General features: G+C 40.3%; 1 protein-coding gene across 2 annotated transcripts in view; it reads right to left on the reverse strand.

Moving 5' to 3' along the window:
• INTS9 (integrator complex subunit 9) overlaps nucleotides 1-16,448 on the reverse strand; it is a 95,843-nt gene that overhangs the window by 11,114 nt on the left and 68,281 nt on the right. For both annotated transcript variants that reach the window (XM_010002187.1, XM_010002188.1), the window contains 3 exons: nucleotides 12,694-12,865; nucleotides 6,702-6,826; nucleotides 6,239-6,406 (listed from right to left, as the gene is read on the reverse strand). In XM_010002187.1, the coding sequence (XP_010000489.1) occupies nucleotides 6,239-6,406; nucleotides 6,702-6,826; nucleotides 12,694-12,865 (465 nt within the window). The remainder of the gene's footprint in view (nucleotides 1-6,238; nucleotides 6,407-6,701; nucleotides 6,827-12,693; nucleotides 12,866-16,448) is intronic.

Raw genomic sequence — 16,448 nt, forward strand, 5'->3', positions numbered from 1 at the left:
AGGGAAAGCAAGAACAGGAAGTATCTTCAAAGTAAAGGCAAGCAGCTTACAGATGCAAAAGATGAGTCATTAGAAAGACATGAGGAAGACATCAGTCAAAATATTCAAAATGTAGTAACCAGTTTATGGGTCAGAATGTGTAGCTGTTGAAGCTAATTGGGAAATGAGAAGCAAATGCCTGGCTATAAAAGTTTTATCTTACAGCCAGCCATCAAAAATGAAGGAGAAACAAACCTACATATTAATATGGGCAAGCAAAGACAGGCTGGGAGCAGAAAAGCAGATCCAAGTTTCTTAAATCGAAATAGGACAATCTGCAGATAAGATCAATCAGAGAAAAGGTACAGGAAACAAAGCAAAACAAACCAAACCAAAATACAATGAACCAACCAAACAAAAAAGACAAAACCCCACACTAAAAAAACCCAACAAAACCCCAAAAGCAAAGGAAAATGGGGATGACAAATTCAAAGCCCAATAAAGATGGCAGGAGGGAAGAAAATTCTCTGCAGAAGCAATGGGAGGCTGAAGGGCCAGGAGAGAAGAGACATGGAAGTGAGGCGAGAGACATTTTTAAGAAGAAAGGAATGGCTGATTGCGTTGAATAGCAATGATGTAAATCAAGAAGACAGCAGACTACAGTGGTTCTGGCTTTGTCTAAGAAAAGGTTGGTAAAAACTGGGACAAGACTAGTTTTGATGGAATGTCAAAAGGTGAAGCCAAACTCGGAGAGGGCCTGTGCTAGAACAAGGGAGGGACTCCAGGCAATTTTACAGATGGTGGATTCAGAGAGCTTGGAGTTGAAGGGAGGAATAATAGTAGGAGAGCAAGCAGGATGGTTATATTTCATTTACTTTATGGTAAATGAGGCTACGGAATCTTTACACAAGGGGGAAAAGGAATGGAGAGGTCAGGAGATTGGATTCTTCAAAAAGAAACTGGAAGGATCCTATGTGGAAATAGAAGTTAAAATAAGAAAAGGAGAGGATGGAGTGAAAGACTTATAATTATCATGTGCTGCCAAGTGGCTGATTTCCTAATTCTCCTCTGCAATAGTTTCTTATAATTTCATGTTGTTGCATATTTAAACTTTGTACTGCCCTGTGTCCTGAAAAACTTGTAAACAGAGTATTTAAAACAGAGCCCTCACTGAAGTCAGTCTGTTACTGAAATCAGATGGTCTGCACTATATTGTTCAGCTGTAGTTAAAGGAGGCACATTATTTGCTGAAACACCACTGTTTAATTTATCTGTTTGCTCCAGAAGGTATTTTCCATTTTCCCACCATTCTCCTGTGAACAGACAATGCCTAACCCATTACCCATTTCCAGGAAGCAGTCTTTTTTTTTTTAAAATTACTTTTTAAAGTGAAAGGCAGATGCTGAGAAGAACAAATTCTTTAAAGTGTAAAGGTTACACAACACCTTCGAGAGCCACTCCAGCCTGGTGCCTTGGGACTGTTAAAACCTCTCTCTAAACAAAGGCTGCTGAGAGTAAATCTCATTAACTTACAACAGTCTTGCTTGACCCGTCTTTGCTCTTCGGTGAAATGACTGAAATTTAGACAAGCTCCAGCAGTATCAGTACATTTACATTAATCTGACAGGCCAGAATCTGAACCACTGAAACAATTTTGGAAAGGAAATGTCACACTATCATGCTGTCAGTCTGTATTGCCTGAAACCATGCTGAGCCAACTGTTTGGTTTTCAAAAGCATTAAGAATTGAGAGAGAAGTTTGAGCACGTGTCTGCTTCTGAGAAATGACTGTGGATGCCTGGATAGGGTCCCAGTGAGGACTTCATTGAAGCAGACATTCTTTTATGAGACTTCTAGCTTTACTTCAGACACGAGTCCTAGCCCTGGAGCAGATCTAGCAGTCACTTTTCTTCCCAGGGTGGATTTAATAATTCCAATTTTGGCTAACATGGTTTTGACAAATAACAAGAGTTTGCAAGGTTTGCTAGGAGCTATAAAATATCTCTCCCAACTACCTCACGAACCTTCACAGAACCCCAGAGATGGTGGTAGCCCATATGAAACAAATGCCCTTTCCTTGCAATATAGAAATTCCTATATATTTAGGCACCATTAAAGACTCTTCCTGGGTGAAACTACAGAAAAGGAGACATTAAGCAGCAAATACTCTCCACCAGGGAGCCTTATCTATCATATCTGCAACCCTATATTGCACAACCCACGCAGCAGAAGGGGAAGTTACAGATACTTTTTGCCACTACTGGGTAAACCCTGCCTGAAAACAACAGGCCATTTCCATCCAGCTCTCAAAACCAACATCTAATAATCCCTCTGCAGGACAGGACAGACAGGGTGGAAAGGGGAGTGAGGCAAGTCATGCAGATGGCACATAAAAATTATTGGGGTGGTAAGGAGATAACATCATGTTTATTTAGAGGGTTAGCACGAAAGGACATACAGGTCCCAGAAAATGTCAGTCTTTTCCTCCTTCTCCCATTTATTTGCAAACCAAACAATGGTCCTTCGGGATTAACTGTTGTGACTGGTTACAACACTTAGATTTATATTAGGGTAGATTTATATCAGATATTAGGAAGAAATTCTTTACTGTAATGGTGGAGAGACACTGGGAGAGGTTGTGAGAAGAGAAGCTGTGCCTGACTCATCCCTGGAAGTGTTCAAGGCCAGGTTGGATGGGAGTTGGAGCAACCTGATCTAGTGGGAGGTGCCCCTGCCCATGGCAGGGGATTTAGGACTAGATGATCTTTAAGGGCCCTTCCAACATGAACCACCCTGTGATTCTATGACAGAGAAGGAGAGATTAAGGTTACACATCTCAGCAGTTACCATTTATGCTGCTAAGACTCAAAGACCAAAGTCAGAGAAGGTGGGAGACAATGTACCATCCCTCCCATGACTTATTACTACTCTGCATGTCAAGCTGGAAGCAAAAACCAGCCTCACAGGGTGATGCGATGAACACCTGCTGAAACAGAGAGTGTCCTGGGGAGACAGTCTGTGATCACTACAAATTTAGCACTGCTGCTATTCCTCTAGCAAGTTCTCTTGAAAAATAACAAGTAAGATCTCTTTTTGGGGATGATTTGCATATCTCAGTGCTGGGGAATGGCATCCTGTTAGCATTCCTGAACCAAATCCTTGCTTTGAGAAGCAAGCACACAACCACCAATGGGTCTAGCTCTCAAAGAATCCACTGAGGCAAGGAAACACTATCTCCCTGTCACCAGTGGGGAAGGACAACAGTTTTCCTGAAAGTCTCAGAGATTATCTGGTCTGCTTGATTTCTGTATCATCTTACAAAGCCCTTTCAGGAGTGTCATTACATGCCAAGGAGCTTTTTACAACTAGTTATTAAGTACAAGTTTGGAACCAGAGAGAATACCTGGACATGGAAAAGCATGAGATACTCCTCCTCCTTGAATACACATAGCTTTGAAATTAGGGCTCCTGCGTGAAAGTAACCTGATGTTATTTGTTAGAGGGGAAAAGAGGGCTATTTCTGTCAGTATTCTGCTGAAACCCTCTCAAGTTAATGCAATTAGAATGAGCTCTCATTTTCTATGTGCTTCTTTGATACCCATTCCCAGGTTAGTGAATACCACATTGTCTACAGTGAATCCTCCCTCCAAAGTTTCAACAATTTTGGAAAGTGCTCTTTATTTCTATGGAGTGTTTTTACCTAGAGGTATAGGAAGAATCCATTCACTTCAGTGACAGACATCACCTAAAAACCACTGGAGGTCTGAGTTTGAGAAATGGATAGCATTTTCATGTTGGTGACAGTGCGGTTGAATCCACATGGTCTCTTGAGCCACAGGGTAAGAGATCTTGCTGCAGGTCTAACAAGAGAAATCCTGACTTGTTTTCAGTGGCAGTCCAGCCCCATGAGCATATCACTGCCTTCAGACTAATAAGCTCTGCCAGGGAACTCTGTAGTCTTCGGTATCCTTTCACTATCCCTTTCCAGCATAAGCCATGTTTGTGTTTTAGACTTGTGCTGATCATTCATGAAGATGCTGACAGAGCAAGAAGCTGAACCTGCAACTCACACCGACTAGACCAGTTATCTTTTAGACAGCCCTTCAGCTTGACAGGAACATCAAAATGTATGAGGGTTGGTGAATATTCATCTGTAGCACCTGTGCTTACTGGCATTCTATTTGAAGGGAAAGCTGGTATCCACCCTCTTCATAGGGATGACCCAAGGAATTGGCTCACATACAAAGGCTCACTTACACCCTCTCAGTTTAGGGGAAAACCCAAAGCTTCAGTGGAATCGAAATAATAGGTAAACTATGTGCTGGCTCTCTGCACTCAGAAGGTATGATTTAGTTTGGTCATGCTGGTGAACAGAAACCTCCTTTTACTAGTCTTAGGTTTAATAAGATCCAATAAATATGAAAATTTCCAAAGCAATTAAATATACATGCCATGATGGAGTTGCATCCAAGTATACTTTCTCACTAAAAAAATCCCTCCTTGTCTCTGGCAGTTCTCTAACCAGAGGGCTGGGCAGGCTCCTAACAGAACTGATGCACAAAGGAAACACAAACAAAATGGTAGGAATGAGTGTTGCAGAGTGGCTGAGGGATTTTTTTACACGGGTACCAGCTCTGTGATTCATGTTTGGCTTAACTAAGAGTATTTCCTCCCTCTACTCTCTGTTTAAAAGTAGACTCACATATTCAACAGTTTCTAAAGGGCAGTAATGCCTACTTGTAAAAAGCCACTATCACCTTTGATCCAAGGACACATTTGTGCTGATTGGTTTGTCAAAAAATATTTTAAGATCATGTCTGTTGGAGTATGGCTCACCCTTTGTATTATGGGTACATTTATATTTAATTTATGGGGTTAATAAATTATTAATAGATGTTGCAGGCATAAGTACTCCACATTACAGATGGCTAGAAGCAACCCATTAACCTGTTGCACTTCAGCAGTTTGTAAGAATGAACCATTTATTGAAACTGTTGTAACACAAATGAGCCATTTCACTACTATGCCTTTACCACATGACTGAATACTGCTCCTCAAGGGAAAGGGTATTTCTCATGGCAGGTACAGCTGGGGAAGGAGAAGGGCAACTCCTGGCTACTAACTCCCAGACTCACTGGGTCCTTTACAAGGCCATACATTCAAACTTCAGTGCCTCTAGTTACTCATTTAAACTGGAGATGACCGGCTTGCCTCACAGATGCCTAGCAGAGATTGACTTTTGTTCTGTGGGCACAAGCTGCAGAATAGGATGTTCAAGTTAAATGTAAGGGAAAACTTCTTTACCGTGAGAGTAACAGAGCACTGGAACAGGCTGCTCAGAGATGTTGTGGAGTCTCTTCTGGAGACATTCAAAACCCCTCTGGGCGTGTTCCTGTGTGATCTACTGTGGGTGATCCTGCTTTAGCAGGGAGGTTGGACTAGATGATCTTCAGAGGTCCCTTCAACCCCAACTACTCTGTGATTTGATATACCCTTGCAAAGGATAATTAGCCTGAACATATTAGCCACTTGGCCACAACATTTATTTTACAGAATCACAGAATAGTCATGGTTGGAAGGACCTCTGAGATCACCAAATCCAACCAAAACCAAAACCAAACCAAACCACAAAACTCCACAAAACCACACCCCAAAAAAACCTACAACACACAACCTTCAATCTCGGTCAGTAAAGCATGCTCTGAAGTTGCTCTTCTACACGTTTCTTTAATACATCCAAGGATGGTGACTCAACCACCTCCCTGAGTAGGCTGTCCCAGTGCCTGACCATTCTTTCAGTAAAGAAACTCTTCCTAATATCCAATCTAAATCTCCCGCACTGCAACTTCAGACCATTTCCTCTGGTCCTGATGTTACTCATTTGGGAGAAGAGGCCAACACCCACCTCCCTACAACCCCCTTTCTTGTAGTTGTAGAGGGCAATAAGGTCTCCCCTCAGTCTCCTCTTCTCCAAACTAAACATCCCTAGTTCCCTCAGTCACTCCTACAATGACTTGTTCTCTAGACCCTTCACCAGCTTGGTGGCTCTTTTCCAATTCCTATTAGTTTACACAGTGAAATTCTCTCTCAGAAATGCTTTTCTTAGCCATACATTTCATCAAAAGTGCATTACAATATCACAGTCAATAGTAAACCACAGCCACAAGATACTTTAGTCAAACGGGCTACTGAAGTAGCAGTTTGAATTTGGCTGTATGAGCCAAGAAGCCACCATCTTCTTCCCTGCTTGTGTTACTCACTTCTGGCATGATTTCGATTTTCTCGTAGCGCCGCTTGTAGGGAAGGGTCAGCACCTCTGCCCTGCGGTAGGACATGGGGGGAGGCTGGCAGTCTATCATCAGATCCGTGCGATGAGACTGGGTGGGTGGTGGCTGAGTGTACTGCTCCGGGCAAACTACATGGAGAGGCTGGAAAAGGAGAGTGAGGACTTAAAAAAAATGTTTGGTTGATTCTGCGCACTGCCCTACAACAGTAATAGTTGCTGTAAGGAGGTTTGCAGGTTGTTGTTAGCAAGCTAATTTATTTGTGTGAAAACAACATTCAAAAGATGTAATCTAGAACATCCAGTCAGGATTGGAACAAACTGTTAAGGAGCAGGCAGTCTCTCCTTTGTACTCAGAGTAACAATGCCTAAATTTGTATCTATTCACCACTTCAGTATCACCAGTCATAGTCCTGCACATGGGCTGGGGTAATCCTTACCTGGACTTCTTTGAGCAGTTTAGACACCTGAATAAAATTCAGTCTTGTGTCAATGGGACAGTAAACACATTTCATCGCCAAAGGTTGATAAGGAGCCAGGGCATCCAGGTAAGAGAAATCTGGTTCTGAAAAGAGAAAGGTTGAAAACATTGAATGCCTAATAAGAACAAAGGTGGCTCAATTCCTCTCTGATTCCACATTCTAGTCTAGACAAGCTGTTGTTCAGCAATGTTAATTCCACTACAATTTTCTCTTCCTTTCTTCCTTCCCCCACCTGTTATTTTCAGTTAATTTGATGAAAATTACACTCACAATTAAGTTTTACCTTAATCAAGCAAGAGAGCAATAGTATTTCATTGGAACACATTCTAGCTTGACTTTTATAACAAACTTAATCAAGACAAAAACATCTCTTATTTTTAATCAAATCCTGTAAAAAAAGACATAATGTATACATTTTTGGTATCATAAAGGTAACCCAAATGTCAGCTTGTTTTTCAGTACTGCAAACACACAGCACGAAGACTGTATCTTGAGAAACCTGTATCAGTGTCTTCTGCTGCAGACACATTACCTCCCAACTCCTCTTCTTCCTTACAGTATATATATAATTATTTTTAATCTAAGTGCCAAGTTTAGACCGATGGGTCCTACTGTAATATAACCCAGGAGGAACCATAGGCAGCTCTCCTGTTGGAGGGACAAGCAATTGGCAGTTCTAGTTCAGGCCAGTATGAACTGAAGGTTGCTCATGGTAGAGGCCATCCAGAAGGAGGGACAAGCTGTAATCACTTCATTAGTTCATATCTTTATTAGACCTAGCAAGTCGCAACTTCCCCTTGTACTCTTATTATTGACTTTTAAAAATCAGATTAGAGGTTTGCCAGGGAAAAGTCATGTACTGAATGGGCTTTTATTCACACAGAGAGTAATACAACGTAGAATCATAAAATCATAAAATGCCAGGTTGGAAAGGATGTCAAGGATCATCTGGTCCAACCTTTTTAGGTAATACTATGGTTTATATGAGATGGCTCAGCACCCTGTCAAGATGAAACTTAAAACTGTTCAATATGGGCGAAACTACCACTTCCCTTGAGAGACTATTCCAATGTTTGACTGTCCTCATGGTGAAAAGTTTACCTCTTGTGTCCAATCAGAATCTCCTTAGGAGCAACTTGTGCCCATTACTCCTTGTCTTTTCCATGTGAGTCCTTGTAAACAGGGACTTTCCATCTTCTTGGTAGCCACCCTTTAAGTACTGGAACATGGTAATAATGTCTCCCCAAAGCTTTCTTTTCTCAAGGCTGAACAAACCTAATTTTCTCAGCCTTTCCTCATATGGTAGGTTCTCCAGTCCTCTGATCATCCATGTGGCCCTTTTTCTGGACTCTCTCCAGCCTGTCTGCATACTTTTTGTAGAGTGTAGAAGGCAATCAGGTTTGTCAAGCACGATTTGCCCCTGGTAAATCTATGTTGGCTTTTCCCAATCAGATGTTTCAATTGACTTGTGACAGTTTCCAGGAGGATTTGCACCATTAAGAATACTACAGAAAATTACTCTTTTTTTGGTGAATGAAAACCATAGGTCTCGTAGGTGGCACAACGTAGGATACATGTAGCCACTTGATTCTGGGGGCCATCAACTAATCATGTGGAAAAGCTTATGACACCACTATCTACCTGATAACTCTGGGATGGATTGCATAAAGGAAATGCTAGAAAAAGATCAACTAGTATTAGCTTGCTAAGTACAGAATGAGCAAAAGAGAAGGAGATGCATGGAATACTAATCTTCCAGACTATTCTGAACCACAAGACCTCAGAACAACCTGCAAAGTGAAACAACAGTTGCAGACCACTAAGCCTTGCTAGAAAACAGTAAGAGGTATTTCTCTGGTATCTGCTCGGGCTGTGTAAAAAGATGAACTTAAAGGGAACTTTCATACAGAGACTTCAGTCCAGATTTAGACAGTAATTTCCTATGTTCTTAAATCACCCTGAGGAGAGCACTGGCTGGATTTCTTATGTAGACAGCAAGAAAAATGTCCTTAAAACTTTACAACAGGAAGTTCAGCACACAGCAAGGCATCCGACATTCAGTATTGGGTCTCATTGTACTGATAAAGACAAGTTAATTGCTAGCCTAAAAATCTGCTGCTGGCTAAGTATCAGTGATGATGATGTGGTTATATTTACCCTGGGAGAACAGAATACAGCATCAGCCAATGATACATATGTTTGGAACTGTCAAAGGGATAATTTTCCCAAGTTTAAAGCAATTGTCAGAATACTGCCTGGGAACATCAAAGTGAGAAATACTAAAAAAAACGATAGTTACCCCAAAAGCCATGAATCTAAAAACATAAAATAAAAATTATACTGAGCAAAAAGCCATACTTGGTAAAAGCAGATGTGTTAGTGGCAATGAAACAAAGCCTAAAAATATCCATGTAAAAAATGGGAGTTAATGACACTTGAATTTAATAATAATTAATACAAGTTTAAAAAAAACCAATACTGAGAACGTAGCTAGTTGAAGAAAGATCAGTGCCCAATTTGGGCTAAATCAGAAGATATTTTAAAACTCACTGGGGAAAACAGGAAAACTGAAGTCAGGCACAGGTTATCTGCTAGAGACATCAAAATTAAACTGCAAATAGTATGTTTAAAAAGTTATCAGAAGAGTTTTTCTGCCCTGTCTGGTGTTGTGGATGACACAGAGATTTGACTGCTTGTATCTGAGAATGTCATGAGGCAGCACGTATTCAGACTAAGTATTTTTGAATCAGTAGGCTCAGATAATGTACAGATGTGGATTTTTTGATTGAACAATCCAAAATGGCATCCAGCCTGTAGTCTCAGAAGAACTAATAAAAATGTAAGAGCCTTGGAAGAGAGAGAAATTCTAATGAAGGAATTCTAACACGGGACTTTGAAGATTTAGAACATGTAAAAACATCACTTGAGCTAGTCTCATGGTGAACTCGTGTGAAATGCATGAACAGCTGCTTTGAAACTACCAAAAACCCAGAAGTCACCTGTCTGATAGAAAACAGTGCCTGTCAAGGACACATATTGACTTTTTCTGACAGAATTACAGGTCTTTAGCTTTTCCCCCAAGACATCTGATTTACTACTGTGTGACAGCGAGTTATAAAATCTTCCACTGTACAGCACTAATGTGGGATGCATGAGCTGTTTTTAAGATCTCCTAGGGAGTTGGTTTTACAGCATTGTTGTTAGCAGAGAGAGCAAGAAGCAGACCTCTTTTCTGCTGTGTTTTCTTCTAGAATGTCTTTGTGGCTTAATGGTATTCAATATTTTTAATCAATCATCTATTCAATACTGCTTCCACAGTAACATTTCTAGATGACACAAGGAAGCAGAGCAGCACTGCAGCTTACTCACAGCTGGTGTTTTATGTTCTCTTGTAGTTGTTTTTTATATAACAAATTGGAAAGGTGGAGATTACATAGCTCCTGTGGACTGAACAAGCAGTGTCATCATTAACAATACTGCATGGCCTGTAGTTTAAAGGTCCTAATTACTAGAAACTGGGAGCCTTTCACTGGAAAAGCTTGCACATCATCTGCTATCAGATACAGCCTCAATGGACCAAATTGCTTTCATAACTACAGGAGATTTTATACTAAAACAAGAGAAGCTAAATAATGAAATAACTGAAATCCCGGGCATCAATGGATTCAACTTCAGATTTCTACTGCAGTTCCTAAGAACAGAAGCCTTCAATCTGCTAGGAATTTCTGTAGACATAGATGTCTTTGTTCCAGCTGAGACAGTCATAAAGCAGTAGGAACATCCTGCCAAATGCATATGCCTATAGACACAGACAGAGTCCAAAAGCCACAGATAGAAGAATTTAGGAAACAAACCACCACCAGCACCTGAAATCACTGTGCACTCTAAGGTCATCACAATCAAAGCAGATCTCAGCTGTGGTTTCACTTGAAATATAAACCATGAATATCAAAGGTTATGACCTAATGTATCCACAGGTTGTTACAATTGCCATTTAGATGCCTTAACAACTTGCCAGGGCCCTGTTGTAATAGAAGTCTGCTCTGTTTCCTCATTTCACAGAAGGGTACACTTTAATACAGAAAGGTCAATTACTTCTCCCTATAAGAAGGCAAAGAATAAGTGTTCTCTCCATTAAAGGCCAGTTTCTGAAACCCTTACTGATAGTGGGTAGCACCTTCACATGATTAAAGCCACTGATTTCCTAGGAATTAATGAAATACATAACTCAGCAGAGTGTACACATCCTGATTTTATTTGATGTCCCCGCTGGATTAGAATTCGCTATTTCTATGACAATTCATATCTGGCAATTTTACCAATTACTGTAATTAGGGCATATCTCCTGAAATTACCTCAAAGGGCAGGAGTGATAGGTACTGTAACAGTTAGGACACTTGTGCTGTGGTACAAGGCACCATTTCCCAGCATAATCACAATCTAGATTTAAGTCTTATCAGCTCAGCAGAAGCTTGAATCTTCCTTCCCCTTGCAGTAGAGCTAGTTACATACTTCTTTAAAACTTTCCAACTTGGTTTAACAGTATCATGATACTGCAATGCTTTTGAGTACCAATATTGTGAAAGAATGAAAAGGTCTTGCCCATCACTATCCTCAAATCTACAGTAAAAGAAATTAAGATGGAAAGAAATAACCCATTACCATTCCCGTTTGCTTTAGGAGGCTACCTGCATTCCAGCAGTCCTACTCACTAAAAAGAGGAGGAAAATAAGCTTAACAGTGGGACTCCATCACATCCTTGCTGTGGAAATAGGTTTGGTCAGTTACTCAGCGTTCCCCACCCCTTTTCTAATTACTTTGTCCTAGTCCAAAATCCATTCCTTTTTCATCCAGCTGAGTTATATATAACACATCTCCCAGTTATACCAGAGCTCATGATACATAAAATCAGCAGCTATGGCCTAGAGGATTATTTTCTTTCTTACATCTGAAGAGTGCCCACTGTAGGGTTCTGTTTGGATGACATATTGGGTATAAAAAGGAGGCACCTGGACAGAACATCAGTTTGAGGGAAGGCCTTGAAGTATTGTTAAAGGAGATGGAACTCTGGAAGATATATGCCCTTTGCTACATTTCACAAGAGCTTTCATGTTCTCTCTACTTTGTCTTGCTGTTCATGATTGGCATGGGCCTAGGATGCAGGTGCCCTGTGGCTCTCAAACCATAGCTCATTCTGAGGTGGATAGGGCTTGATTAATTAAATCCATGAAAAGCAGAGTCTAGAAGCAGACTGGAATAAGTATAGGAATTTAAAAGACCTTTTGTGCACCTGGCAGCCTGAGTCATTGAGAAAGGAAACAACACCTCAGGGTATCAGCAAGAGCTGTACTTTCAGCTTCAGATTCAAATGTGTCCGTCAGCCAAAAAGCATCTGAAAAAAAAGGTTAGACAAAAGGCAACCATGGCATAGATGACTACTGCCAGGCCTGTATGGGATGCACACTTCTGAAACAGGAGAGATGACAGAAACATCTTTAGACTGTCTGGTTCCCTGAAGTTTTAATGAAAGTGCAGGAGAAAAGATGAGGAAAGGTTTGTGATTCAAATGGAATATGGAGAAGTGCTTCTCTTTTCTGACCAGCATCAATTAGGTCTTGCCTGGGTTTAACTTGCAACCAGCTGCTCTCAATCCAAAAATTAATTTCCTGTAGGCACTTTACTGCTGTGAGTAACAAAGATTTTGCTTAGAAATGGCAGAAAGGAACTCTGCAAGGCAAAGGTTGGCTCTGCAGGGCTAAAATGAATTAAATGGTACAATAATTACATTAGTCCCTACAGTCAATCCTAGGGTCTTAATTTAGATGAGCTCCCACTGAAGTCAGAAACTTCTGCCTCAGAACAAATGAATAAAGCCCCTAGGATGTGGCCACACTTGACCAGAGTGCAGAATGTATTGTTAATCTGATAACAATAACTGCATTTTACTTACCTGTGAATATAACAGTGTTCAAGCTAGATTTTCCCCATAGCTCCATGAAATGAACTACATCTCCAAATCTCAGAGAGGGATGTCCAGTGAACACAACACAAGGCTGCTTGAAATCATTGCTGAAGTCTCCATGGATGCTGGGATAATGTTTCAATTTGTTTGTCTGAATGAGCTGAAATAAAACCAAAAATCTAGACATTACAAACTTTTCATGCCTCTGTGCTCTGTAGTTTGGTGTGTTTATTTATAAGATATTAAAAATATTTTACAGTTTATTTCTAATTCATCACAGAGTCCCTTCCTGCATATCCCCTAGATTTTCCAACAGATTTAGTTATGACTGCCCTAAAAGTTATGAAAAGGAAGTAAGAATTTGGGGCCAGGTGCTTCCAAGTCCTCACTCTCATTTCTTTGGTACCTGTGGTATGGTAACTGATAGGAAACTCTGCAAATACTCCCTGTTTAGAGTTTCCTGGAGTGAACAGAGTGCTCTGCTGCCAAATTAAAAATAAGCTACTTTTTTCCTATTTTCCATGTCTTCAAAGAGCTCTAGGCACTGATGTTTAACCTGATTTTCTTGCATCACAGTAGTAGCAGGCAGTTTTGCCTTCAGCCGTATGTTGCTATAAGTTTCATTGGTATAATGGGTTTGCACAAAGTCAAGTCCTCTGAAAAAGATATATGAAAGAACAGACTTGCCCTTCCTTAACTATAATGGAGACTAGTAATAGCAATGAACCAACAGCAATAAGAAACACCTGTCCAACAGAGTGTAATCAACTATTCATGTGGTAAAGAATTTCTTACTAAGATGGGGAAGTTTATTTACTGAGGCACTTTTTGAAGAAGAATTTTGCTTTTATTTGTCCTGCCACTGTTCTCTAATCTGCAAAGCAAAGTCCAGCTTAAAAAGCAATGTAATAGATTAGCCTGCAAAACACCTTCATGCAATGTTTTGCAAGTATTTTCTTCACAGGTGTATGCTTCCATCTCCAGCCTGAAAATAATTGTAAATGCAGTTATCTTTAAAAGTATGCATTTTAACACAAGGAAATTGCACACTGAAAAACTAAGAACATATGCAGACAGTGTGAAAAAGGAGAACAGCACTACCTTTGTCAGCCAGTTTTTAAAGGAGGTGGGACTGTTAATCAAGAATCTCTCCACACGCTGTTGTCTCCTGTCAGGCATTGCAACATTGCTCAAAACATAGAATTCCCATACGCAAGGTTCAGCAACATGTTTCTGCAGCTGGTGTGCCTTGGAACCCCAGACGATACGACTAATTAGCAAACAGCACACTCGTCACTACGTGTCATAACATGATGTGAGCATCATGCCTTTCTAGCAGAAAACCCTGCCCCTCAGGATGTTCTTCCTTGTAACATATTGGATTCTCAAAAGATGAGCTAAGAAAGAACTTTATGATAAGCAATTCTTCTGGTCTCTCAAAGCTATAATTTAACTTTCCAGATTCTCTTTTATTTGTTACTTTTTACCGTGGTGGATCTAACTCAAGATAGTGTCCCTACATGGAAATGAATGGAAAGCTGAGAATTCTGACGTGTTTAAGCTTCTTAACAACTTACAAACAACAAAGCATTTCAGAACTTAAGGCTATTACACAATTAAGTTCTTAATTGACTTTAGCACCTCTGAACAAAACTATCATCCCTACTCATCTGCTAGCTGTCACCACCTGAAGATATGCTTTGGTGATAAAACAGGCAACGTACAAACTTACCCTCAATGCCCTTTCAATAATAGGAAGTTGGCCACATATAGATGCCAATATTTATCTTTCTCGTCTGCTTCCTTGAATTTGGTCTCCTTCAAGTTTCCAATAGCAAATATTTTGCTGTGATTCTGCATTTGACTTCCCACGTGTCCTGTTTAAAGCTGCTGTGCAATACCTGGATGGCTGGAATGGAATGGGATTGGGCTTTGATGCAAGATGGAATTGTAGGTGGACATGGCCCATTATTTCCATGTGATTTCTTGGATGATGGAGGACTATGCTTTCTGCAGCTTACCAGTAATATCAAATTCCTAATCTTCAAGAAGGAAAACTGAAAAAATCATCCAATAACTGCTCTGGCAGTTAATATGCACTGAACCTTGAAAATATTTCTGCAATTAAGACTGTTAAAGATTTCTGATTAACACATGTGGTGTGCAATATTTAGAATCTAAGCTTAGCTTCTGTAGCTTCTGTAATAAAACCTGCAGCTTAGCAGACAACAGACAAAACAAATTTTATCCCATAAAATACTGGTATTTAAAAGAAATAGGAAGTGGTCCCTGTTTGATTGGGTTGGGTTTTTTTGAGAGAAGCGAAAAACCTTTAAACTGAAGTTACAAAAGCTGTTTAAATTGGGTGAACTGGAAGAAGGGGACAATTTCTACTCTACAATTTCCCATGAAATGGGATGTGTGACATTCCAGGGCAAATCTTTGTCAGGGACCAGGAGATAGCTAAGTGAAAGACATTTTCACAGCTAGCATCTATGTAACACACTGAAAATCACAAACTGTTCTTGCAGCATCTTGTTTCACATGCTCCTTAGAATTATCTATATTTGTATACCACATTCAAATATTTGTTAAGATGTGAGAGCAGCACTCTATGTGCAAAAAAACAACAGTCTGTTTCACTGCTACACCTATACAAATGTTCACTGTTTATAAACATAAAAGCTGATTCTCTTCAAAGCATTATGGAGGCTTCAAATTCCTTCCTATTACTTTGTGGAGAGACACAGAACTAATCCAGTTTTCAGGACCTTGGGTTTTGTGTGTTGTTTTTTTTTTTAATAATTATTTTTTTAAATTTCCATCAACAAAACAGGTAACAGTTGGATGTTGGATTCACTGCTTCTAACTAAGTGGATGCTAACTCAGGAGGGAAAAGGGACACATGTTGAATCTTCAGCACCATGTTCTGAGCTGTGGTGATTATTTTTTTTCCATCTGGAAGTTATTTTATAAGTAAGTCTACTAAAGCTCCATATCTTAGCTGATAATCTCTGATTCTCTCACAGGTAGGTGAGAATAGCAGAGGTGAAAAGCTACAAAAGCAAGTTTAGAAACATTCAACTCATTCCAGTGATAAAGCAGCCAGTAAATTTTAGTGTGTAGAGCAAAGACTTTTCTAAATACCCAATTAAAAATATATGGGGCTGAACATGCAAAACAGGTTCAACAAAATTTCACAAATCATTAAGGGGACTAAATTTGTGATGATCTGTACACATACTCTATATCCCAGATGAGATGGGTTATAGAAGCACAACAGTCATTATCGTGTCATGTTCACATCTCCAACCTGTGCCAAGCTTGGGTCAAAATCAATGCCGTGCCGGTAGCTGTCGTATTGGGTTATTTATTAGTCGTGCTCCTCACACGAGACAGCTACGCACCGTAGGTGTGGAGTCAAACCCTGAGGCAGGGGCAGATAGAAGAGGTTGGGCAAGTGACAGATCCTCTCCCCTCCTGTCACCAGCAAATGGAGAGGAATGGAAGGAGGTCCGACCTCGAAGAGGCAAGAAAAAATCCTCCCAACCCCTTCCACCCTCTCAGTTGCCCTTGAAGAATAGATACAAGGCGTTGGAAATTCAGGGACAGGAAAATGAAGTTGGAGGGGTAAACTTACCTAGTGAAGTGCCTAGGACTCATCAGTCACCTCGAGTCCTTAGGACTTCTTCAATCAAGAAGGAAAGGAGAGTAATTGTGGTGGGTGACTCCCTTCTGAGGGG

This window comes from Chaetura pelagica, unplaced genomic scaffold, assembly GCF_000747805.2.
Source record: "Chaetura pelagica isolate M959 unplaced genomic scaffold, ChaPel_1.0 scaffold107, whole genome shotgun sequence".
In the NCBI taxonomy this organism is placed as follows: domain Eukaryota; kingdom Metazoa; phylum Chordata; class Aves; order Apodiformes; family Apodidae; genus Chaetura; species Chaetura pelagica.